General features: G+C 46.9%; 1 protein-coding gene across 4 annotated transcripts in view; it reads left to right on the forward strand.

The window, feature by feature from the left end:
- Positions 1–4,006: 4,006 nt before the first annotated feature.
- Positions 4,007–23,918, forward strand: part of AIFM2 (apoptosis inducing factor, mitochondria associated 2) — a 29,554-nt gene continuing 9,642 nt past the window's right edge. The window contains exons 1-7 of one of the 4 annotated variants that reach the window (XM_006023127.3): positions 4,007–4,139; positions 5,110–5,432; positions 7,460–7,662; positions 10,684–10,799; positions 14,547–14,666; positions 16,355–16,447; positions 16,942–17,050. In XM_006023127.3, coding sequence (XP_006023189.1) covers positions 7,488–7,662; positions 10,684–10,799; positions 14,547–14,666; positions 16,355–16,447; positions 16,942–17,050 — 613 coding nt within the window. In that variant the 5' untranslated portion in view covers positions 4,007–4,139; positions 5,110–5,432; positions 7,460–7,487. Of the gene's footprint in view, positions 4,140–4,193; positions 4,214–5,109; positions 5,433–6,166; positions 6,215–7,459; positions 7,663–10,683; positions 10,800–14,546; positions 14,667–16,354; positions 16,448–16,941; positions 17,051–23,918 lie in introns of those variants that run through there. The other 3 variants (XM_006023129.3, XM_006023131.3, XM_006023130.3) reach the window with 3 other exon arrangements.

Below are 23,918 nucleotides of genomic sequence, written 5' to 3' on the forward strand. Positions count from 1 at the left end.
TTCCCTTGTTTGTCATTTTTCCCCCCCCCCCCACAACCTTCTCTGCTTTTTCCCCCTGCTGCCTTTGCACTTGTTTGGCCCTTCTAGAGGCAAACTGGCACATTCTCCTCATTTCAGTCTCTCCTGAAGGCCTAGTTCATCCACAATGCTCACAAGTAGCAAGCCTTCTCCAAGTCTCAGTGAGGCCCACAGCCCCTTACTTACCTGTTTAATTCTGTTTTCTGACAGGAGCCATTCTCTCAGAGAACACAAGGTGCTTGTAAGTACCTGTATCACAGCACTAACTCTTGTAGCGTAGATGAAGACTTAAACTAGCAGGTTTATGGCAGGGCTGATACTATGGGATTGAAACCTGGTTAACTGAATGGGAAAAAGCTTTTTTAGTCACACAGTAATGCTCTTTGATATAGGGTTGGCTTTGTTTAACTCAAACACCCGAGGGAACTGATGAGCAAAAAGGCTATTTTGGTTCCTTATTCTGAGGATGTCCTGTCTTCTGTGGGAGAAGTCAGCGTGAAGGCCAAGTTTACAGTGAAACTCCATTCTAGCCTTCATCATTAAAGAAGAGCTGGTGTGCCAGCTGGCTGGTCCTGCAAACATGGCAACAACAAGAAACTTGGCAAAGCCAGTTTGCCACAAAGAACAAGGGTAAAAACAAAACAAAACAAAACAAAACACACACAAACCAAGTTATTGTTTTGCTGCTGTAAACTAAAGGGAGGAGCTTGTGCACAGACTGACCAGCCATTTAACCGGCTGCTCACATAGCAGGCCCAGTTTTTTCCCCATTCCTGTTGGATACAACATTTGTCATATAGCAACTCCTTTTCTGAATTAACTTGTGCCTGAAGATTACCTGCACTCAGAAATAGTTGCTGACTGTGCAATAGTCTCTACTTTCTTCCATGAAGATTAGAGCCAAATTCAACCTTTACAGCAGAGAGTAAAATGTTGCCATACAGCCGCAAATGATAATTATGTTTGTTATCATACAGTCATAGAAAATATGGCTGAAAGAGATCACAAGAGGTCACCCTGCCCATCTTATAGATTCATGGATGTTAGGGGCTGGAAGGGACTTTACAAAATCATCAGGTATGGCCCCCCTGCACTTGGGCAGAAAAGACTGCTGGGGTCCGATGAGCATGGGCGTCAAGATGCTTTTTGAAGATTGCCAGGGTGAGCGACTGTACCACCTCTGCGGGGGAGCCTGTTCCAGACCCTTGGCACTCAAATTGTAAATACATTTTTCCTTATGTCCAATATGAAGCAATCTTCAATCAGTTTGTGCCCATTGTTACTTGTCCTCCCCTGGGGGCCTTGGTGAACACATGGCCCCCGAGGCCCTCATATATGCTCCTAATATACTATAGGCTGCCACCAAGTCCCCTCTGAGTCTTCTCTTCTCCAGGCTGAAGAGTCCCACATTTTTCAGCCTCTCCTCATATGACCTGCTCTCCAGACCTCTAATCATGCATGTGGCCCTCCTTTGGATTCTCTTGAGGTTCTCCACATCCTTCCTGAAGTGCAGCACCCAGAACTGGATGCAATACTCCAGCTGCGGTCTCACCAAGGCTGAGTAGAGCGGAAGGATGACATCCTTCGTCTTGCTCAAGATGCCTCGGTAGATGCATGCCAGTGTTTGATTTGCTCTGCCAGCTACGACATCACACTGGTGGCTCATGTTCATTTTGTGGGTTTTAATGACCCCCAGGTCTCTTTCAGTTGTGGTGATGGCAAGCATAGCACTGCCAAGTCCATAAGCGTGTTGTGGATTATTTCTCTCCATATGGAGCACTTTACATTTAAACATGGAGAAACGTAATCAGGTTAAGATCCACTCACCTCACCACCCTGTCCAGGTCAGCCTGTATTGCCAGCCTGTCCTTGAGTGTGACCACAGTCCCTCATAATTTGGTGTCATCCGCAAACTTTACCAGTTCACTTTTAATTCCCAAATCCAAATAATTGGTGAACATGTTAAAAAGCACTGGTCCATTTACAGAACCCTGAGGGACACCACTAGTCACCTTCTACCACGATGACTCAGTTTAGTCTATTAATACTCTCTGGGTCCTACCTTGGAGCCAGTTTACCTAGCCACTGGGCCGTAAAGTAGCTGAGGCCACATTTTCCCAATTTTACCATGTGGACATCATGGAAGACTCAGTTGAAGGCCTTTTTGAAGTCCAAGTATATGACATCAACCTCATTTCCCCTATGTAGGTAGCAAGTTACTTGATCATTGAAGGAGATGAGGTTGGCCAGGCATGACCTGACTGCAATGAAGCCATGTTGGCTGTCCTTTAGAATACTGCCTTCTGTTAGCCTATCAATAATGGATTCTTTGATAGTTTTTTTCCAGGATTTTACCAGGGATTGAGGTCAAACTAATTGGCCTGTGTGACAGGGGGCATGCTAGGGGCCGGGTCCTATGCCAGCCTGCCCACCTGTCTCTATGGAGCAATCTGCCCCATCTCCTCTGCCATGACTTTGGTGTTCCTGTAAACAGATGGTAAAGGCAGAAGCCTACCCATTATGTGCCCCAGTGCCAGGGGGTGCTATCTGCGGTTCCAACCTCTTCTACACCACAGCCCATGCCTTACAAATGGCATCCACATGATGTTTTTAATGCCACCATGACTGGTACTCCAGGATCTCACAGGGACTTTCATTCCCCCACTGGAGCAGCAGGTCATTGTGCTCAACTACAGGTCTTACTTTTGACCCACACTTGGCCTCCTTGTGGTGGAGGATTTACCAGAGTCAAGACTTGCCCTGTTTTCTCTGACTGAACCCCCTTACTCGGCCTCTGGCCCAAACTATGGCCTCAGGTATCTGAAGACATACTTTGGCCTGCTCCCCTCACATGGGGTTCCAACCATGCCCTCTCTAGGGTCTCTACACCACGCCCCACCCTGGGGTCTGCTCATTGTCTTTCCAATCAACTACTCATGGGGCTGGCCCTTGCACTGCTTTTTAGGCTTACTCCTAGTTCAGCCCTACTCAGAGCACCCCTGGGGCTGCCCTTGAGGTCTACTCCTGGTTCAGCCCTACTCAGCCCCTCTACACACAGTCCTTCAGCCTACTCTCATTCAGCCCTACTTGGTACGTGGCCACACAACTCTGCCTTCTTCCCTCAGGCCTCACTACACCGCCCTCTCTCAGGGCGTTAGGGTCAGCCACCCCCATAGGCTCAGGTGGCACTCCATTTGCCATGCCTGGCCACACTACACTCACTTCCTAGGGTCTTGGGCTCTCATGGGCTCAGGTGGCTGCAGCTGTGCCTGGCCCCACTCCTGCCTCCAAAGCCCACCCGAAGATGGGGGCTGGGGTTAAGGTACCTCTCCTCATCTTTCATCAGGGAGGTAACCAGCCTAGCATTTCCTGGGGACTCCTGTGCTACCAGGAGACCCACCAGGTCATCCTTCCCCAGCAGGATGGAGTTTTAGGTCATGCCCAGGACCAAGCACCTCCAGCTTCTACCTGCTAGATGTTCCATACAGGCCAGCCAGGTGATGTTTCTGCCTAAACTACCAGGCAGAAACTGCTCTGTTTATATAGGCAGCCAGTGTTGTGAAATGGCCACCACAATCAAGCACCTGCTGGCTGCTTGACTCAGCCCTTAAAGTGGCAGACACCAACAGTGTTCTGCCACAGCCTGTAATTCCCTGGGTCTTCCTTTCTTGAAGATAGGCATCACATTGGCCCTCTTCCAGTCTTCTGGGACCTCTCCTGAGTGCCATGAGTCTTGCAATAGCTGTCCCATTTCTTTCATCAGGGGTCCTGTGTTTCCCTTATTTTTTCTTTGACTTCCTACATATCTAAATAAGGACTTTTTGTTGTCCTGGATTCTGGTTGCCAATGTATATTTGGTTTGTGCCTTTGTTTTCCTAATCTGCTCCCTACAGGTGTGGGCTATTGCTGGGTACTCCTCTTTGGTGATAATTTCTGACTTCCATCCCTTATAAGCTTCTTTTTTTTTAATTTCAGGAGGTCTGTGACATCCCTATTGAGCCAAGGGGGTCTCCCAGCCCTTTTGCTGCCTTTCTTATGAAAATGAATCAGCTTCCTGTCTCCTCATCTCAAGATGAGATCCATTCCTAAACCAGTATCACCAGGACTGTGCTTGATTCCAGGTGAGACTAGTTACTAATTTGGATCTGATTCAAGTACCAGGGTCTCCCTCTCCTTCCAAAGATGCACTGAAAAGGTAACTTCTGGGTTTTACAAATGCTTATCATCTCTGAAGTGTCCCACTGTTTCCTCCTCATAATTTTACCCTTGGAAAAACAGTATGTTAGAAATCAGGATACTAATGGACAACACGTGTTCCCAATTAGCTGGAAAAGAATGTCTCCCACATACTATTGCAATCCTGTACTTAGAGCTAGGAGTTTGTCATGAGTTCATGGTACAGGTAATGTGTGATTTTAGTAAAGAGATAAAGTTACACAGTCATAGTAAAAGTTGCCAGGAATCTCTAACTGAATCCTTTTTAATGAAAATAGCCTTTTTATTTGCAATAAAAAATGCAAAGCCAATTACTAGCTTCTAGCTCATCATTTCAGATCATTGTCCCAGTGCCAAGAAATTCAGTTCCACACCCCAGCTGAGGCAGCCGCAATGCAGGAGAGCAGCAGGGACTCTTGGTTTCTGTGCTGCTTTCTTGCCTCAGCCTTTACAAGGAGCAAGCACATACAGCCCACCTGTTGTGAGCACCCTGACTTTCCCCTGCTAGCATAAGGACCAGATGCTGGGTTCCATGTATGCCAAAACTTGACACATCACTGATCCAGGCTTGCTTTCTCTGTAGACTCCAAAACAAAGCCATAACTTGCCAGTTTTCAAATGGCTCAGCCAAATTCATTCAGTTGTTAGCTTCTGCATCCATACCAAACGGTGAACATTTCCAACATCAGCTGAGCCCACGGAGACAGTCATGGGAATCCATGACTCTACTATGGGGGTGACCAAAAGGAGGCTTCACTCAGAGCATCAGTTGACCTCTGCCTCTTTCATCTTCACAAGACTAGCCTCTTTATTACTTTAAGAAAAAAAGAGTATTATATCTACCTGTCATCCACTTTATCCCTGTCTTCACTGCAGCTTGCTTGTGGCTCCATTAGATGGCAGCAGGAGCAGATATAACTGTTTTATGCTTTCACCCTTCCCCCTCAATCTTTCGACTGTGTTTGCTGAATCATCATGATTAAACGAATGAGGTTGGAGAAAATCAAGCTTTTGCTCAACACCCCAGCTTGGGCTGCTGCTTCCACGACCCATGGAAACTTGGGCCGAACCTGCGGGATATAACTTGCTGCTCAGCTGCTGGCTGTAGAAGCATGATTTTGTCTACTCTTTTTATGCTGTCTTTATTGGCATGAGGTGATCCAGGAAATTCAAGTTCTTCTGAGTGCTGGGTTCAGTAGGTAAGTGAAGAATTATGAAGCTGGAAGCAACAGGGTTTGCCTTGCTTAAAGTTTGTGTGTTAGCTAGTTTGTAGGCTGGCAGGGAAACGATCTCTGCCTGCAGCTCAGAGGCCAGTAGGATTTCTTCGCACCGAAGCTCCTGCTCTTGTTTCACAAAACAGGAGGCAGGGAAAGCCATTTAAAAGAATAATGCCAGGATATATAGCTGCTGTGATCAGCATGGCTTTACCTGAATGCACTGGGGGGAGCTTTTTAAAAATTTAATCTGATACTAAATAATAGAGCTGGCTGGGAATTCTCCAACAAAGCTGGTTGGATCTGTTTGAGAACCAGTTGTCTCCTCTGCCTTGCACAGGTATTAAATATCTGCAAAAAGTGCAAAATATGATAAATTATAACAAAATGCATCCAAAGTTGTTCGCTGTTGCCTCTGGCAGAGCCAAAGTTGCTCCTGTGCTCTCAATAAAGGAAAAAGCAAACTCGTTTGCCCCTACCCTTTTGCCTTCCTGTACCTAGTGTGTGAAGCAATTACTTTGTTCATTGGAGTCTGCAAGTAACATGTGAGAAGCCACACAAGTTCCTAGAAGAGCCTGTTTGGCTTGTAATTGCATCAACCTGAACAGCAACCCATGTATTGCTAATGCAACAAATGCCAGAAGGCTTCTCCAGTCTAATGCCCCCATGCTGTTTCATAATACACAAGTTTAAGTAACAAGGTAAATTGTAGTCACAAGTGAACTCCAGAGAGGAAGAATAAGAAGGGATACAGGTGGTAACCACAGGTAAGGTAGGACATGCAGGATGTCAGCTGTGGGAGGAAGCAGGCATTGTTTAGTTTGTTTCTTTAATTTTTTTTAACAACAGCCTGTTTCGAGGTTTCACCTCAGAATAGGATTCCTTAGTTATGTTGTTATGGTATCAAGGCTATGGTGGGAAAGGCACTTCTATGCCTTAGTGCTATTTTTCAGATGCTGATAACTAATCATGGCTCCTCTGAGTTGCTCTTCTCTTTGGAGGAACTTCTGATGCTGTCTTCATTGGTCTGTTCCCTCCTACCCTATCTTTGAGGGGGGAAATGGTGCACTTCTGTCTCTCCCTCCCCAGTAACTCACTAAAAGTATTAAGGAGGGAAGTGGATGCTATTGCTATGATGAAATGTAGGAAAGGGAGATGGAGGTCTTGTACTACTGAGTGGTCTCCCTTTTTGCTTTGCTTTACTTTGCTGCTGGGTTACACTTTAGCAGAGAGCTGTAAGATTCCTCATCTTAATGACAGCTAGGTTTCTCACAGCTCTACCCTATGTTTTCTGTTATCTAGATCAGGGGTTTTCAACCTTTTTTAATATGTATACCCCCAGTGGCTGGACAGGCAGCAGGGGTGGTGCACAGGGGAGGGGTGGCACGTGGCCGGATGGGCAACGGGGATGACGTGTGGTGGGACGTGCAGCAGTGCGGGGTGGTGGGTGGCAGCACTCCATCCCCACCTGCCTGTGTGTACCCCCTAGGGCCTTCCCAAGTACCGACGGGGGTGTACGTACCCCCGGTTGACAACCCCTGATCTAGATGCTGTTTTGTTTTTTTAAAACTTGGGGGCTGGGGGAGAGGTACTGCAGTCAAAAGCCCGGAGCAGCTGACAAGCACGTTAAGGGCTGTGGGATTTCCTCCATTATGTTGTTTTTGGGCACAGAACAGAAGCCCATGCTACTATATTGTTTTGTAAGTGCCTGGTATGTTGTTGTATAATGGGTGAAGAGCTCCAGGTATGTAAGAGGTGCTATACTGACAAGAGGCAAGTAAGAGCATTTTGCAGAGCACACACAGTTGGCATCCAGCCATTGCAAAAGGTAGTAGAGGCATATCGTATAAGTGCTTTGTATTAATATTTTAAAATGTTCTGCTGACACAGGCCCCAGGCCTCCAGAGACTTCTGCACACAAGTGCTAATCACTTTATATTCAAGTCTTAAGACATTAGTTTCCACAGGAAAAGTATTCTCATGGCACCTTGTTTTTTCCTCTTTCACCTTAGATTTTATCTTGAAGTTCTGCCATCCACAATGGGATCCAAACTCTCCGTGGATGACTCTGTGTGCGTGGTGATCGTTGGAGGTGGTTTCGGGGGAATTGCAGCTGCCAGCCAGCTAAAGTCCTGGGGAATCCCCTTCGTTCTTGTGGATATGAGAGATGCTTTCCACCACAATGTTGCTGCCCTCCGAGCCTCTGTAGAGAGTGGTAACTACTTATTTGTTTTTTCCTAAAGTCTGTGGACCATCTCTGGTCCCTTGGGATTCGTTTACTTCACTGAGAGGTGTGGTACTTCAAGCTGAAAGATTAACTGCAAAGTTTTCGAAAAACAAACACTTTTATAGCACTCCAAAATAGACAATTGCTCAATGACCATTCCAAAAAGACAATAGGCAATGTTGTCAAAAACGGACAAAATTCCAAAATATACCGTGGCTCATGATTTAAACTAATCGTGCATCTTCTCAAAATTTGAAACCATTGTTACCTTCTAAAATCAAAAGTTCAAATCCCTGATTTAGTGATGGCACAAATGTAGTTGTGCCGTTACAGTAGCTGTGTGTTTGAAAACAAAATCATAAGCTAGGAACAAACATTGCATTTGCCCTCGGTTAAATTGTGCCTATGTTTGACGTACACGTATCACTCTTTTTAGTAAGGGTTTAACAAGCAGCTGAATGCACTGCTGCTTTTCTGCTATTAATTCAGTGATACAATTCCTGGATAACTACGAACATGCTTCTGAAATTTCTTAGGATAAACTGTTATTACCTCCTTATTTGGCTAAAAACAGATTTCTACCAAGACAAATTCTGGGATCCTATGGGTGTATAAGCCCATTGTCCCAATGTAAATACCTATGAAGTAGAGATGAGTTCTGACGCAAGTCAAACCCCAGGATAATGGGTATGGGCCTCTGTATATTTGCACTTTGTCCCTCATTTATCCTAGGATCAATACAATGTCTACAGCCTAGCAACTGAGCTTCTCCAGCAATAGGAATGCTGTGCTAGCATTAATTACTTGAAGGATTGTTTTCCAAGATTTAATGATCACTATTATAAGCAAAAGCTTGAAAGCACCGTTCCACTTGAACTTGCCATTTTTATCCTTCTTGGTACTTTTGAGTCATGAGTTCTGTAGCTGAGACTCCTTAGGATTTGGGGGATTGTCTCTCTTGGGGTCTTGGCTATGAAACTTTATAAAGGGCCCTGCAATATTTGGCATTTCTCCTGGAAGTTGAACTTCCAGGAGTCATGAGATAATATGAGAAACCCATTTCACAGACTTTTTTTTCTTCTAATCTAAAGGAAGTTATCTAGCCTTCACGTTTGAATGAATCTTTAAACATCAAAAGCTCAAAAACAGGAGGTCAAAACAAAAAGGACTGTACATCAATAACTTCATTTAAAAAAAAAAAAAAAATGTCATGCTGTTAAAGCCAGATGAGGAACTCTTTTGCAGTGGGAGGTTGCAGAAGTAACTGAGCCATGACTTAATGAACATTGGGAGTTATCAACACTAATATAACTGCACCCAGGCAAACCCCACACTGTAGACATGCTGTACTGGTATTAGATGTGACTAGTAGCTGGCTCACCCTCTTTGTGTCTGAGCATGTTTTAAAACTAGGTGGTCACTATTGAGAAAAATACCTTGATTACCTACCTCTCTCTCTCTCTCTCTCTCTCTCTCTCTCTCTCTCTCTCTCTCTCTGTCTCTCTCTTTACCTGCTACACAGGGAGCAAATACTCTGGTTTGGTCCTGGTCTTAAACCATAAACCCAAAAGACTCTGCCAAATTATACAAGGCCAAATTTAGATCTGCATTAAAACTGAATGATCAGGGAATGTTTCTCAGTGTCTCCCAGTATTTTCATTTGGTTGCTGTTAGCAGTATAAGCAGGGACACTAACACAATTGTTTTCCAATTCTTTCATTCAGAAGCTCGCTGCAGATAGCTTTACAAGAGATGGAGACTTTTATGAGCCCATCACTCCTCCAGGCATTGATCTTCAATTTTTTTGGTATCAGTGTTTATATCAGTGGTCACCAACCAGTGGATCTTGATCCACCAGTAGATCTTGGAGAGTTTTGTGGTAGATCTTGGAGCCACTTGGAGTCAATCCGAGGCTGGGGTGGGGGGATGAGAGCTGGTGTGCATGCACACATGCGCTCCAGCCCAGCAGCTCAGTCCATGGGGGAGAGAAGGGTCAGGGGCTAGATCAAGGCCACCATGGTGAGGGACAGTGCCGCAGAGGCAGGAGCAGGGGTTAGTTGAGTGGGGTCTTGGCCGGGTGGGATTTACCTGCTGGGGAGGCGCGCCCCCAAATAATTTTTCTCTTTCTTCCTTGATCGGGGTGGGGGGAGGGCAGCGGTGCATGGTAGATCTTGGGTTGCTTCTAAATGCCAAAGGTGATTTCCTATTTAAAAAGGTTGGAGACCGCTGGTTTATATTCTAGTTGTCCATGCATTTTCAGTTTAAACAATACTGGCCTTCATCCCTGAAGCTAACACAGATGATAAAAGTTAATATTGTTTTGCCTTGCAGGCTTGTATATTGTAAGAAAACCAAAACTCTTGCTTCAAACTTGTTTGATTCTAAATGATATTCTAAATGATATTTTATTGTCTTCAATTGTCAGCTGAGGTAAAAATTTCTAGGATTTTATATTGGATGGAGAAAATACACCTCAGGAGACAAGTGCCATGGATTGGGTAGTATTCTGTGCAATAAGCAAGAATTTAGAACTAATGGAGGGTTGAAGTACTGTTGTAGCTGTAATGGTCCAGGCAGAGCCGACCTGATCAGGGTGCAGGGCCCAGGGCAAATCGGCCCATGCAGGGCCCCGCCCTTGCTTCGATCCCAAGGGCCCCGAATCCAAAGAAGCTGCTGCCGCCATCGGCAGGGGGGGCGGGGCCGGGGGGGGGGGGGGGGGGGGGGGGGTGAGCTGCCGCTCTGCCCAGCTCCGCAGGGCCCCACAAAGCGCAGGGCCCAGGGTGGTTGCCCCAATTTGCCCTTCCTTTGGGACAGCCCTGGGTCCAGGAAATATATAAAACCTAAACCTCACAACTAAAAGAGGGTCATTAGAACTGGATTACTGGAGATGTAGTGGAAGATGGACTTCCTAGTTCCCTACTTTCCTTGTAACTTCTTATATACTTTACTAATACAGAAGTAGTGTTAACTTCTTCCCCCCTCTTTTTTTTTTTTTTTTTTTAATTCCAGGATTTGCCAAGAAGACTTTCATTTCTTATTCTGTGAGCTTTGGAAGTAGCTTTCGACAAGCCAAGGTGGTTGGGATAGACCTAGAAAAAACCCAAGTTTTGTTGAATGATGATAAAGTGAGTGTGTCCAGATAAGAGCTGACTTGCAATGAATAAATTATGCTGTATTTGTGGAGTAAATACTCCCTCTCATGTAGTGTTTGAGATGTTAAATTGTGAATTTCTTTGCAGGGATTTTATTCAGATTGGTCAACCTGTCTCCTGTAAGAATTCAGTATGTGAAACCCAAGATATATTAGGCAGACAAGGTTCCTTGGGTGAATTTGATATCTCTTATTAGACCAACCCCAATGGTTGGAGAATAGTTATTAAGCAAGCTTTTGGGTTCAAAAACCCTTCGTCAGGCTAAGGAAGCTTCAGCAGTTGGTGTGTGCTCTTCCTGGATGGACATTTATATATGTGCTGGGGAGTAGGGGGGGAATGCTTTAATTAGCGCGAGTCTCAGAGAGCTGCTCTAATTAAAACACCTGCAGCATCACGTGTGTTCAGAGTCCCACGCTTCAAAATTGCAGTGGGGGTAATTTAAGTAAATGGTTTGATGAGCTTTAGTTAAAGTGCCCCCCTGCCATTTTGAACCATGGGGACACTGAATACATGTGATGCAGAGGCTGCTGGAGCATGCTAATTAGCATGCTCCAGAAGCCTCCTAGCAGACTTGATTACTCAAGTCTGCTCCGATGCATGCTAATTAGCACAGGTTGAAGCAGAGATCCATCGTGTATAGATGCCCATTGTGTTTAACAACAGCTATACTTAAAAATTGTTATGGCATTTATAGTATAAATGATCCTTCATGTTTCCACACTTAATCAAAATAACAGCATTTATTAACATGCTAACTAATGTGATACAGGTCTACCCAGAATTTATATACAGGCTAGATAGAACCAATTGGCAGGCCAGATATGGTCCATGTGCTGTATTTTGCCTACTCCTGATCTAGAGCTTCTCAAAAGGTTTTGGAAACTCTGTCCTTTTGTCGCAGCATACAGATTCCTATAAAATACAAATAAACTCATAGGATCCATAGTTGGGTTCTGCAATATTTGGATTACTGAAAATTCAGCTCCCAGCATTGGAATTTTGGATATATTGTTGAGATATATTTACCCTGGGATAAACTGGCATCTCGTTTTAATTAGATAATGGAGCTGGGGCACATCATTTATGAGGAGAGGCTGAGGGAACTGGGCTTATTTAGTCTGCTGAAGAGAATACTGAGGGGGAACTTGGTAGCAACCTTCAACTACCTGTCAGTAGTGACAGATGACAGAACAAGGAACAATGGTCTCAAGCTGCAGCAAGGGAAGTTTAAGTTGGGTATTAGGAAAAACTTTATCATTAGAAGAGTGGTGAAGCACTGGAATGGATTACCTGGAGATGTGGTGGAATTTCCATCCTTGAAGGTTTTTTAGGCCTGACTCAACAAAGTCCTAGCTGAAATGATCTGGCTAGGGATGGTCCTGCTTTGAGCAGGGGGCTGGACTAGATGACCTCCTGAGGTCCCTTCCAACCCTAATCTTCTATGATTCTATAAGTAGGCTGTCACTTACAAAAGCTTATGCCTGTGTAAACCAGGTAGTCTCTAAGGTGCTGCCTTGCCCTGCTTTCTACCTTCTTTGTCAAAGGTGACTGCAAAAATGCAGTCCTCAAGCAACATATTTAAAATGTAGATCAATGCTTACAGAAATGCTGAGTAGATACCCCAAACTTTAATTGGTGAGCATTGCCTGGGAGGCTTCTTATTCCTTCATTTCCCATTTGAGCCATATGTGGCAACTTTTCAGTGATCAGAGTGAGCTGGCATAGGGTGTGAGCTAGGGATTGGAGCACAGTGAATATTTTTAAGAAGGCATAAATAAATGCTGTGCACCAGTCTCATCAGGTTTGTAGCCTTGCTGCTCACTCTTACTGCCAGTAAAAACAACTAAGTGAAGGACTCTGAAGTCCTTTAAATATGCACAGGGTAGTTAAAGTGCAGAAAACAAATATATAAACTTCCAAGGATGGTCCTGGTAAAGTGTCTTAACATGTCTGAAGGGAAGAGTGTTGATCAGTCTATCTTCATTCAGTCTCTAGCCCAGGGATGGGCAAAATACAGCTTGCGGGCCAGATCTGGTCTGCAAGGCCTTTCTTTCCAGCCCACAGGGCCCCTCAAAAATTTAGAAAATTTAGGTCCTTGGTTCCTGTAAAAAAAAAAAAAAAAAAAAAAAAAAAAAAAAGGACAGGAACCAGGGGAAGCCTGGCGGGCTCCCACAGCAGCAGGGCCTGAGTGGTCCCGCCCCTCAGCTGGAAGCCCCAGCAGGGGCTTCTGGGCTGGGACCAGGTGGTTGCACCGCATCAGAACCTCAGCTAAGGGGGGTGGGCGGGACCCCGGGTGGGGAAGGAGCCCAGATAAAAAGCTGAGTGCAGGGAAAAGCGGCCATTTGCCCGCCCCATGGCCCATGCTCCCTGCTGCAGCAGCTTGCAACCTGCGCAGGGCTGTCCTGAGCAGGCACAGGCAGTCCTGTGCGGGCTGAGAGTGGCTGCAGCACGGGGCAGGCGAGGGGCTGCTTTTTCCCTGCACTCAGCACCAGCTTGTAACCCACCATCGCTCCCAGCCTGGGCCCTATGCCGGCTACGGGCTCTCCCGTCAGGGCTGCTCCATGGCAGGAGCAGCTGCGGGCCCCTCCCTGCTTGCTGCACTGGGCAGTATTTGCTGCTGCTGCCCACCCAGAGCTTGTGTGTGGAGCCCTGATGGGTGAGCCTGGAGCCAGCGTGGGGCCCAGGCCGGCAGCGGGGGTGGGTTACAAGCTGGTGCCGAGCGTGGGAGGTGGGGGGAGTGGCCCCTTGCCTGCCTGGTGCCCTGCGCTGCAGCCGCTCACAGCCCACCTGGGGCGGCCTGTGCCTGCTCAGGACAGCCCTGTGTGGGCTGCAAGCAGCTGCAGCAGGGAGCACCAGCCATGGGGCGGGCAAGGAGCCGCTTTTCCCACACACTCAGAAGGAGCTCCTTCCCTGCTGGGGAGCGCGGGGTCAGGGCTGCACGCTGGCCCCTGCCTGTACTGCGGGGCCGTGGGGCATTGGGAGTGAAGGGGCACGGGAGCGTGGGGCCCACACCGATGTCCTGGGGCCAGCGCCGGTGGGGCCCAGAGCAGAGCGGCAGGGGTACAGGGTCCCAGGGTCCCGGCTGGCAGGGGCTCTATGGAGCTGGGTCAGCTCCCCTCTCTCACTGCTGGTGCAGTCCAGCCCAGCTCCACAGACCCCTGCCAGCCTGTGCCCTGCTCTGGGTTCCACCGGTGCTGGTCCTGAGACATTGGTCCCAAGATGGTGACCAGGGGGTAGGGCAACTGTCAAGGAGCGGGGCTACCCAGGCAGCCCTTGACAGCTTGCCAAAACTGGGTAAGCAGCCCTCTGTCTGAAATAATTGTCCGTCCCTGCCCTAGCCTGTCAGCCAAGGGTGCCAAAAAGGAGCCACTTGTAAAGGTAACTTTTTTGTGATGTGCACAGTTGGGTGCTACAGCTTAGCCCGAGTCTACAAAACGTATCTTTTATAGGTCATCAGCCTGAGAGAGAAGGCTGTAACACTCCATTAAATGTTCAGACTCATCTAGTTCCTATTAGCATGTTCAGATCATGTCCTGTCAACTTTATTCTGAGTTCTCTGAATACATTAATCCTGCAAAGCTGTGGCAGAGGGTTGGATCACAGTTTTGATGCAAGTGATGGAGGAGACATACTACCAGAACACTGCCCAGGAAGTGGCTCCCATATCCTGGACTTCTCAAAATGAAGCCTAACATCCTGTTCCACCTTTTCTCTCCCCAGGAGATTTCCTATTCCCATCTCATTCTTGCTACAGGCAGCGATGGGCCTTTCCCTGGGAAGTTTAACCAGATTATTGACATGGAAACTGCCATTCATACCTATGAAGACATGGTCAAAGAGGTAGGATTGAAAACTTTTGTTGAAAATATGGTGGGAGGTTTGGTTGCATTGTTGCAGTTTTGGTAAGAAACCAGGGAGGATGAATTAAAGAGTGCTGGAAGCATCTGAGTTTGGAGTTCAGGGGGAATGAGTGAGCAATAGAGAAATAGTAGCAGAGGTGTCTGGATCCGAGAGGGAGCCAACAGAATGGTGCTACATGGTGTCAGAGCAAGGAGTGGGACCAATGGAAAATATATCTTATAGTTTTCTGTTTGCCATAATCAAAATATTTTGGGTTGGAGTGCTGGTGAACAGTTCACCATTGATACAGACCTCTTTGTAATACATAATAGTTTGAGTGACCATACTGCCTATTCCAAGCTATGCTTGGACAAGATAATTGGATCACCTTGGCGAGCAGTTGGGAGCTAGTCCCCAGAAGAGAAGGAGAAACCTACGCCCTTGATGTAATAAAAGTTGAAGGATGGTTTTTAAACCAGGGCTGATGATCATCCTGGACTTGCCTGGCTGCATAGCAGTCCCTTTTGTCTTGCAACAGGGCATATTTTCTGGCATATACCCATACGTTTTACCCCAAAATGAGCTGGGAAAAATTGGGGTGCACGTTATATGTGAGAAAATATCCTATGTCTCTGGGAGCCACAACAGCTAATGCTGCCACTGTTTCCCCCCCCACCATTCCCTCCAGCCATCACATTTCTGGACCCTTAGGGAGGCCCCCTCACCAAACCCATGCTAGATTGGGATGACGTGCAAAGTTGGTCCATGTCGAGACCCAGAGTGCCAGGTCCAACTCAGCATGTGACCCTGGACCCAGCTTGTGGCTCCAGATTCGGCAGTACTTACAGTTGAACCTAGCACTGGTGTGACAGGTCAAGTCCTACTGTACCTTGTGGCCCCTAGTCCTGCAGACCCCAAACCTCTGGTACTTACCCATACTCCAGGGTAAAATTTTATTTTTATTTTCTCTTCTTGGAGCCTTCCAAAAATAGTGTGTGTGCACGTGGATATTTGGGGGATGTATAAAAGAAAATTGGGTAGTCTTATAATCTTTCCAATTACTCACATTTACAGTGGAATTCCATAATTTAAAAATATGTATTCCTGAATCCCAAACAGGTTCAGTTTTGCTTTTTTCAGGCTTGTTTCTTTAAATCTTCCAATTCAAATTTGCTGCAAACCACTCTAAGGTATATGTTGACAGAAGGTCTGAACCTATTTCTCAATGTACCTGAGGCTGCAACAGTATGCTATCAGCTAGGAGTGGGTCACTGCTGTGTAAATACACAAACAATCCTCTTCCTTGTATTTCTGTAGAAAGCATTGGTTGGTACATCAGAGTCCTAGGAAAGGACTGGTAGCCATTCAGTTCAGTTACGTTAGCAATTTTCAAGTGTATGTGGCTTGTGGATGTGTGTGTGTGGAGGGGGGATATCTTTTGGTGACCCTCAAACAACCTTCAGAGGGACAGCTTCATTTCTCTCCTTCTGGAGCATGGAGACAAGCTGACTGTTCGCTGTGGCAGTTTCTGCAATGATTCAGTTTTACTAAGAAAAAGGGCTTGCAATAAATCACGAAAGATGCTGAGATGTTGCTGGCTGAATGCTTCCCTTCCCCAGTTTGCTGTGATTTCTGAAGTATTGTAACATCACAAGGTGATTTTGTTTATTTGTTTTTGGTTTTGAAAGATCCAGAAATCTTCACGTATCGTGGTAGTGGGAGGTGGTGCTGCTGGAGTAGAGATGGCAGCAGAGATCAAAACAGAATACCCAGCCAAAGAGGTACTAGAAATGGATTATGTGATTAAATACCCTAGCTGCGATCGTTCGCTTGTTTGCGTGACTTAAACTTTTTGTTCTTCTGCAGTGCTTCCTGCCAGAGGAGGTTGGAATTTCAGTAGCTATGAAGTCCCTGACAGTGGCTGATTCCCAGTGCCTCCTGTTTATCAAGGCTAGACCTGGAGCAGCTCTGAGCAACCTCACAGCCCACTGTCCTACGGTGCTGGCTGCTGGAAGTGACTGGAAGGAGAATTGTTTACAGCCTTTCCATTGGTCTTCTCCTCCCCTTCTTCCCTATTCTGTCTTTGTACCCAGAAATGCATACTGCAGGCCAGCAGCCTACCTAAGGCGTATCTACTGCTTTGTTTCCCAGCAAGCAGGAGGAAACATGCTTATCACACTTCATATTAAGGGCTTATTTCTGGTTCTATCTGATATCTTTTCCTCCCTTGACAGTGTCTGTAGTTATTTTTACAATTTTTACATTGTCTCCACAGATCACTCTCATTCATTCAAAAATGGCACTTGCTGATGTAGAACTTCTACCATGTGTCCGGCAGGAGGTGAAAGAGATTCTCCTTAGAAAGGGAGTACATCTCTTGTTAAGTAAGTTCTTAACCTTTTCTTTAATGCTTCTCTGATTCAGATGGTTTCAGTTTTCCCCATTTCAAATCCCTTTCCTGCAAGGTACCTAAGTTTCTCAGAGTAAGGACACGTCTTACATTTATAGAGCTATAACTGCCCTTGTACTGCTACAAAAATGAGTGTCTGTATGTCCAGGCCAGGGCTGGATTAATTCATGGGGAAACTAGGCATATGCCTAGGGCCCTGAGCGACGCGGGGCCCCAGTCTTTCCCTTCACAGTGGCGGGGTGAATGGCTCCATCCACCTCCTTTTCCCTTCCCCTCCCCTCCCCTCCCCTCCCCTCTGCCGGCCTTGCTGCTGCTGCAGCTGCTTCCTAGCCATGGCTCCAAGCCCCACTCCCCATGGGTGGCAGCACCAGGGTGGAGAGGGGGGCCTCGACTGGCCTGGGTCCCACGAGATTGTTTGTCTAGGGCCCACTAAAGGGTTAACCCAGCCCTGGTCCAGGCTATCTGTAGTGCCACAAAAATGATGGCTTTGCCATAAAAATGTCCTCTCTCAAAGAAGAACTCTTCTGTAGCACTACATTTTATAGTGTCACTTGTAATCATTCAGTCTGAACAGGGGCTTTCTTGTACATGGGCGCCAGCTGGAGGCAGCCTCTTTGCTGTGGATGCCTCACTGATTAGCTCTCCTCGGGGTGAGAGGACCCAAGAAGCAGCTGCCCTATTGGCTTCTGGCTGGAGAACACACTTTGTAGTGCTCCAGTCTGGGGACTGCATATGTGCACACCTGCATAGTATTTTATTTTTGTAGCACTACGGTATCTCAACAAAAACAAAACATGAGAAGTGTCTCAACACTTTGTAGCACTAAAAATGGACATGTGTCCATACCCTGACATTGCTTTCCATATCATTTAATAGCTGTTTTATCAGATACTTTACAGCCACCATACTCTTAGTTGATCTAAAAGTGAAGCAAGGTTTGTCGTACTCTTCCCAGCATTTCCAGAACTTAGTAAAAGAAAAAGGAACTGTTCCTGTAATGAGATTCAACGTTCTCCTGATTGGTGGTTGTTTTGGTTTTTTGGGGTTATGTAGCAAGAGGCTTGGAGCTTCTGCTCCTTTAGGAGCAGGCAGGCTGTAGGTGCAGCAGGAAGGCAATTGGGGACCATGCCTCAGAATCAGCCTACAAGTGTGACTTGGGCTGATTGTGTAGTCATCTGACCCAGGAGGAAGGCTGGGCTTAGACCAGATATAAGCCCAGGCCCTGAGCTGAGACAGCAGTAAGATCCTGGAGGCTGCTGAAGGAACATCTCCTAAGCATGATGGCTGTAGCTCCTGAGTGCCAGCACAGAGAGAACAGCCTACAGCAGTCTGGAGGTTTGGAAAGGGACTATGGGGAGGAGGAGGTCCTTGGGGGCTTAGTAAGGGGGTCCAGGAAACCAGAGAGGGGCTGAGAGTGAGGCAAGAGCCCCAAGATGGGCTGAGGGTGGGACCAGAAGGGTCCAGGAGCCTAGAGAGGGGCTGAAGGTGGGACCAGGTGGTCCAGGAGCCTGGAGTGGGGGATGAAAAAATCAGAGAGTGATGGCACCTTCATGGCATGGAGTATGGTGTAGGGATGAGTGGTGCCATGCAATTAGACCATAAAGCAATAATCACAGATACCTAGTGGTCATTAGAATGAGAGCAGATTGGGGAAGCCCTGGGGCAGCCTTCCTTACCTAAAGCAAAGACATAAAGGTGTGGTGAGTGAATGAAGGGACTTTCACTGTTAGGTTTGCAAATATGTTTCACAAGATACACAGAGACCAGAGTGGGTAAAGGTTGAAGGGAGTCCAGGGGCTTCATGGCCACCCATAGAGACAATGTTGTTACAGGGTGGCAGGGGAGGTGGATCATTTGAAGTCACGTAAAATAAATTTCTAGAGTGATCTCAATCCCATGAGAAGCAAGGGCTTGAATCCTCTATGGCAGTTTGCTTAGTTTTTTATTAATTTTTTCTCTCAGAGGATAGAGATAATGTGCATTTGCTTCAGCCTACAGTTCTAGAAGTGAGGCTGCTGAGGTGAGGATGAATGTTCCCAATTATTTGAGAAAACGTACATCTGAAGGAAGTGTGTCACTGACCGTGCAAAAGAGAACTCTCTGCACTGACAGCAGTGGGAAACTGAGAGTATGGTTCCCTTCTTAGCAGCATATTAGCCTCTGACATTTGTGAGGAATAAATTATTTCATGAGCACAAAATATGTTCCTTCCAGGCCTGCAGGGGGGCCCCCAAGAACTTAGGTAAATATATATTAAAATGGAGACTTTTTAAGAGCCTTATAAGTTGGCCAAATTTGGTTGCATTTTCATAGAAGAGGAAAATTGCATCCCTGTTTCACAGACTCACAGAAGTTTAGGGCTGGAAGGGACCTCATGAGATCATTGGGTCCAGCCCCCCTGCTCTGGGCAGGAAAGACTGCTGGGGTCAAATAGCCCCGCAAGGTGTGTGTCCGGTCTCCTTTTGAAGATTTCCAGGATAGGTGCCTGCTAGGGCTGTGCGAAGCTTCGATGGCTGTTTCGTTTTGACTCGTTTCAAGCTCAAAACAGTGAAATTGAAATGAAATGAAGGGCTTTGAAACAGCCTCGAAATGAAACAAGGCCAGTTGAAACGTTTTGAAAGTTTCAAAACGTTTTGAATTTTGAAACAGCCAGCCAGGTGGTGGGAAACATGGGAAAGTGCCAGGCTGATTGCAGCGCTGGGGAACTTGGATGAGCTGGAGGAAGCCCCTCCTGCAGCCTGGTTTCCTGCCAGACTGCTCCCGGGAGTGCAGGCCCCTGGTTGGCCTGCCAAATCACATGACGCTGCTCCTGCTCCCCAGCTCCTGCTTGTCAGCAACCTGAAGTGCAGTTTCCTAGAAACCCCTGCACCTATCTCCTTGAAACTTGGCAGGCTTCATACCCTCAGAAGGGGCTACCATCCCTGCAAGTTTCCTCGCAATCAGGCAAGAAATGACAAATGTACAGGCTGTTTTGTGTTTCCCTGTTGTAGCCTATGGGTGAAACATCGAAACAGTGAAACTGTTTCAATGAAATGGAACAGAACAGTGCTTTTGAAATGAAACACTGTTCCATTGAAATGGATGTTGAAGTGGGATGCTGCTGTTTTGCACAGCCCTAGTGCTTGCACGACATCTGCTGGGAGTCTATTCCAGAGTCTGGTCACACAAACCATGAAGAACTTTTTCTAGTATCCAGTCTGAAACCTTCTTCTAGGAGTTTGACCGTTGTTCCTGGTTTTCCCCTGGGGCACTTTGGTGAACAGTTGTTTGCCTAGCCCCTGATGCTCTCCCCTGATACATTCATAAGCTGCCACCATACCCCCCAAAGTCTTCTCTTTTCTAGGCTGAACAGTCCCCTATCTGTCAGCCTTTCCTTGTATGGCTTGCTCTTCAGGCCTCTAATCATACGAATGGCTCTTCTCTTGACACTCTCATGCTTCTCCACCTCCTTCTTGAAGCATGGCACCTAGAACTGGATTCAGTACTCCAGCTGCAGCCTCACCAATGCCAAGTAGAGTGGGAGAATAACTTCCTTAGTTTTGCTTGAGATGAATCGGTTGATGCACACCAGCGTCCTGTTTGCTCTGTTAATTATAGCATTACACTGATGGCTCTCATTCATTTTATGGTCAATGATGACCCCCAGGTCCCTTTCAGACGTGGTGCTAGCTAGCATAGCACCACCGAACCTGTAAGTTTGTTAAGGATTTGTCCTCCCCAGATGCAGCACTTTTTACACTTGTCTGTATTGAACTGCATCTGTTTCTGTTCTGCCCATCTAACTAATCTGTCTATGTCCACCTGGATCATCAGCCTACCCTGATGCATGGCTGCATTTCCCCACAGCTTAGTGTCATTGGTGAACTTTGCTAGTGTGTGGGTTTTTTTGTTTGTTTGGTTGGTTTTTTTTCACCCCCACATCTAGATCATTCATGAAAACATTGAAAAGCACTGGTCCAGGTACCGAACCCTGGGGGACACCACTGGCTACCTTCCACCAGATTGACACAGATCCGTCTATTAGTACTCTCTGGGTCTGACCCCACAGCCAGTTTCCTACCCATCTGACCATTGAATTGTTGAGCCCATAGTCCCCTAGTTTTACCTTGAGAGCCTCATGGTACACCAAGTCAAAGGCCTTCCTAAAGTCCAAGTAAATGACATTGACCTCATCTCCCTTACACTCCCTTATCTGATTAACCTGGTTGTAGAAGGAGATGAGGTGACCCATGACAAAACTGTGTTGGCTATCATTCAGAGCTTTGCCTTCTACTAGCTTATCACATGTGGACTCCTTGAGAAATTTTTTCAAGGATTTTTCCTAGGATTGAGGTCAGGCCAATCAGCCTGTAGTTCCTTGGGTCCTCTCTCCTCCCGTTCTTGAAGATGGGCACAACATTGGCCCTCTTCCAGTCTTCTGGGACCTCTCCTGAGCGCCACGAATTCTCAAAGAGGTTTGCCAGCAGTCCTGCAATGACTTCGGCTAGTTCATTCAGCACGCTCAGATGGGGTCATCTGGTCCTGCAGGGCTGTCCATAGGAGGGGTGAATCAGGGCAACTGCCCTGGACCCTGCGCTTTGTGGGGCCCTGCGGACAGTGCCATACAGGACCTGTGCTCTGGCACCCCCCCCCACTCTGGCCACTTGCCACTTCTCTGTTCCTGCCCCCCCGCTCAGCACTCTGGCCACTCAAGCCACTCCCCCCCCACTCCATGCTTCAGCCACTCACCACCTCCCAGCCCCACATGGACTGATATGCCCCTAGGGACAGCTCTGGTGGGGAGGCTGCAACCCCCACCCCTGCTTCCATGTGCTGCTGCACTCGCCCCACCAATCTGAGTTCACTCGCCGCACCTGAGCTCTACATTGACTGTTGGTAGGTGATCATCCCTACTGTGACTATTCTGTGTCATATTTGCGTTTGGCAGGCTATTACTCAGACTGGTGGAATACAGATGCAAAGTACTCATTCAGGAGTTCAGTTTTCTCCTTGGTGTCAGTGATCAGATGTCTAGATGCATTGAGCAGTGGTCCCACATTTCCACTAGTTTTCCTCCTGTTACCTACATACCTATAGAAGGACTTCTTATTGTCCTTGATTTTTGTTTGCTAACATAAATTCAGTCACCACCTTTTGCTTTTCTAATCTACCCCCAGAGGTATGGGGCAGTCTTATGTAGTTCTCTTTGGGGCATATTCCTAACTTCCATCATTGATAAGCCTCCCTCCATGTTCAAAAGCATGGAAATTATAGAGCCAGTCAGTAAAATTGGTGGACAAATTTTATGGGCAAAACCATGTAATTATTTTGTGCAATCTCATTCTCTGAAATAGCTGAATCATGTTAGTGAAAATTTAAAATGTTGGCTTGAGACAAGCAGCTGGCATAAACATTTCAATCCTAAATGGTTAAAATTTGGCAGTTATATTACTCTCTATCTTGAGTTGCTTCTAATGGAAAGTGTAGGGCAACCTTAACTATAGGCAATGCCATCAGTTATACATATAACAACATAGTGCCAATTTTTTTTGAAATGCAAGGGCCAAAATCCATATTTTAGCTTCTAGCAATGTAAGATGCTTGGTGTACAACAGTGCTGACTTCAGGGGAAGAGGAATGGCACCCAACACCACATACCAGGTGTTCAGGCTAGGGGTGTACCAATAGAGATTTTGGGGGCTGATACTGATAGCTGAGTTTTAAGAAAGCATATTGGCCGATACCAATTCGATTTCTGATATAGCTGAGTGCAACTGGTAAGTCTGTTGTGGTGGGAAGGGATGTGGGGTGGCAGATCCCTGTGGCAAAGGAGGAAGTGGGGCTGGGGCAGGTGCTGCCCAGCCGGGGCGTGGCAGTATGTGGGGCAGAGCCACAGCTTGTCCGGGGAGGAGGGGTGTGGTTCCCACCACTCCACACACCCTGGGAGGGCACAAGGCGGGGACCTGGATCTGTGCAGGGATGGCCGGGGCTGGGGCTTGGCTGGGCTTCTTTCAAGGTGGGCAGTGGCAGTGCTGGGAGGGGGCAGAGGGGTTGCAGACATCCAAAAATTCACCATGGCCTTGCCCCATGCAGATCCAGGGGCACATGTCCTCCTGGATGAGTGGCAGGAGCTGCTGGACAAGCCACCAGCACCACACTAGTGGTGTGCAGCAGCGGGAGCCCCCTCCCCACCTCCCTACACCCCCTGGACAAGCTATGGCTTTGTTCTGCGTGCCCCACCCTCCGCCCTGGCACTGATCTTTCCTTTCCCTCCCACCACACCAGACTTACCAGCTGCTGGGCCATGCTCCTCACTGCCTATGTGCTGCGCTGTGGCTGTGTGCGTGCACGGGCTGTTTATCAGCAAAATTATCAGTCACATCAGGCCAATTTTTTTTTTTTGGATATATACAATTTTCTTTATATTGGTGCTGATCTGATATCAGACCAATGTATCGTTGCACCTCTAGTTCAGACCATTATAGGAGCAAGCCTTTGTAATAATGGAAAGACTCACGGCTTAGGTGCAGAGATGAAAGATGCCCCTTGAAAGTGAAGGTGCCTTACAGAATAGTAGAAATTCAGAACAAAGATTATGATGTACTCCAGTTTTCTGGCAGAAACAGTGTGTGGTTCTTTGTGTCTAAAACAAAGGTTTCATAGTAGCTAGGGTCAGGAGGGACCTGAACAGATCATCTAGCCTGACCCCCTGACACAGGCATGAATGAATGCTGGGTTCACAAGACCAGACAGGTGATCATCCAACCTCCTCTTGAATTTGCCCAAGGTAGGGGTGAGGACCACTTCCCTGGGAAGTTGGTTCCAGATTTTGACCACCCTAACTGTAAAATATTGCCTTCTGA

Source organism: Alligator sinensis, unplaced genomic scaffold, assembly GCF_000455745.1.
Source record: "Alligator sinensis unplaced genomic scaffold, ASM45574v1 scaffold546_1, whole genome shotgun sequence".
NCBI lineage: Eukaryota > Metazoa > Chordata > Crocodylia > Alligatoridae > Alligator > Alligator sinensis.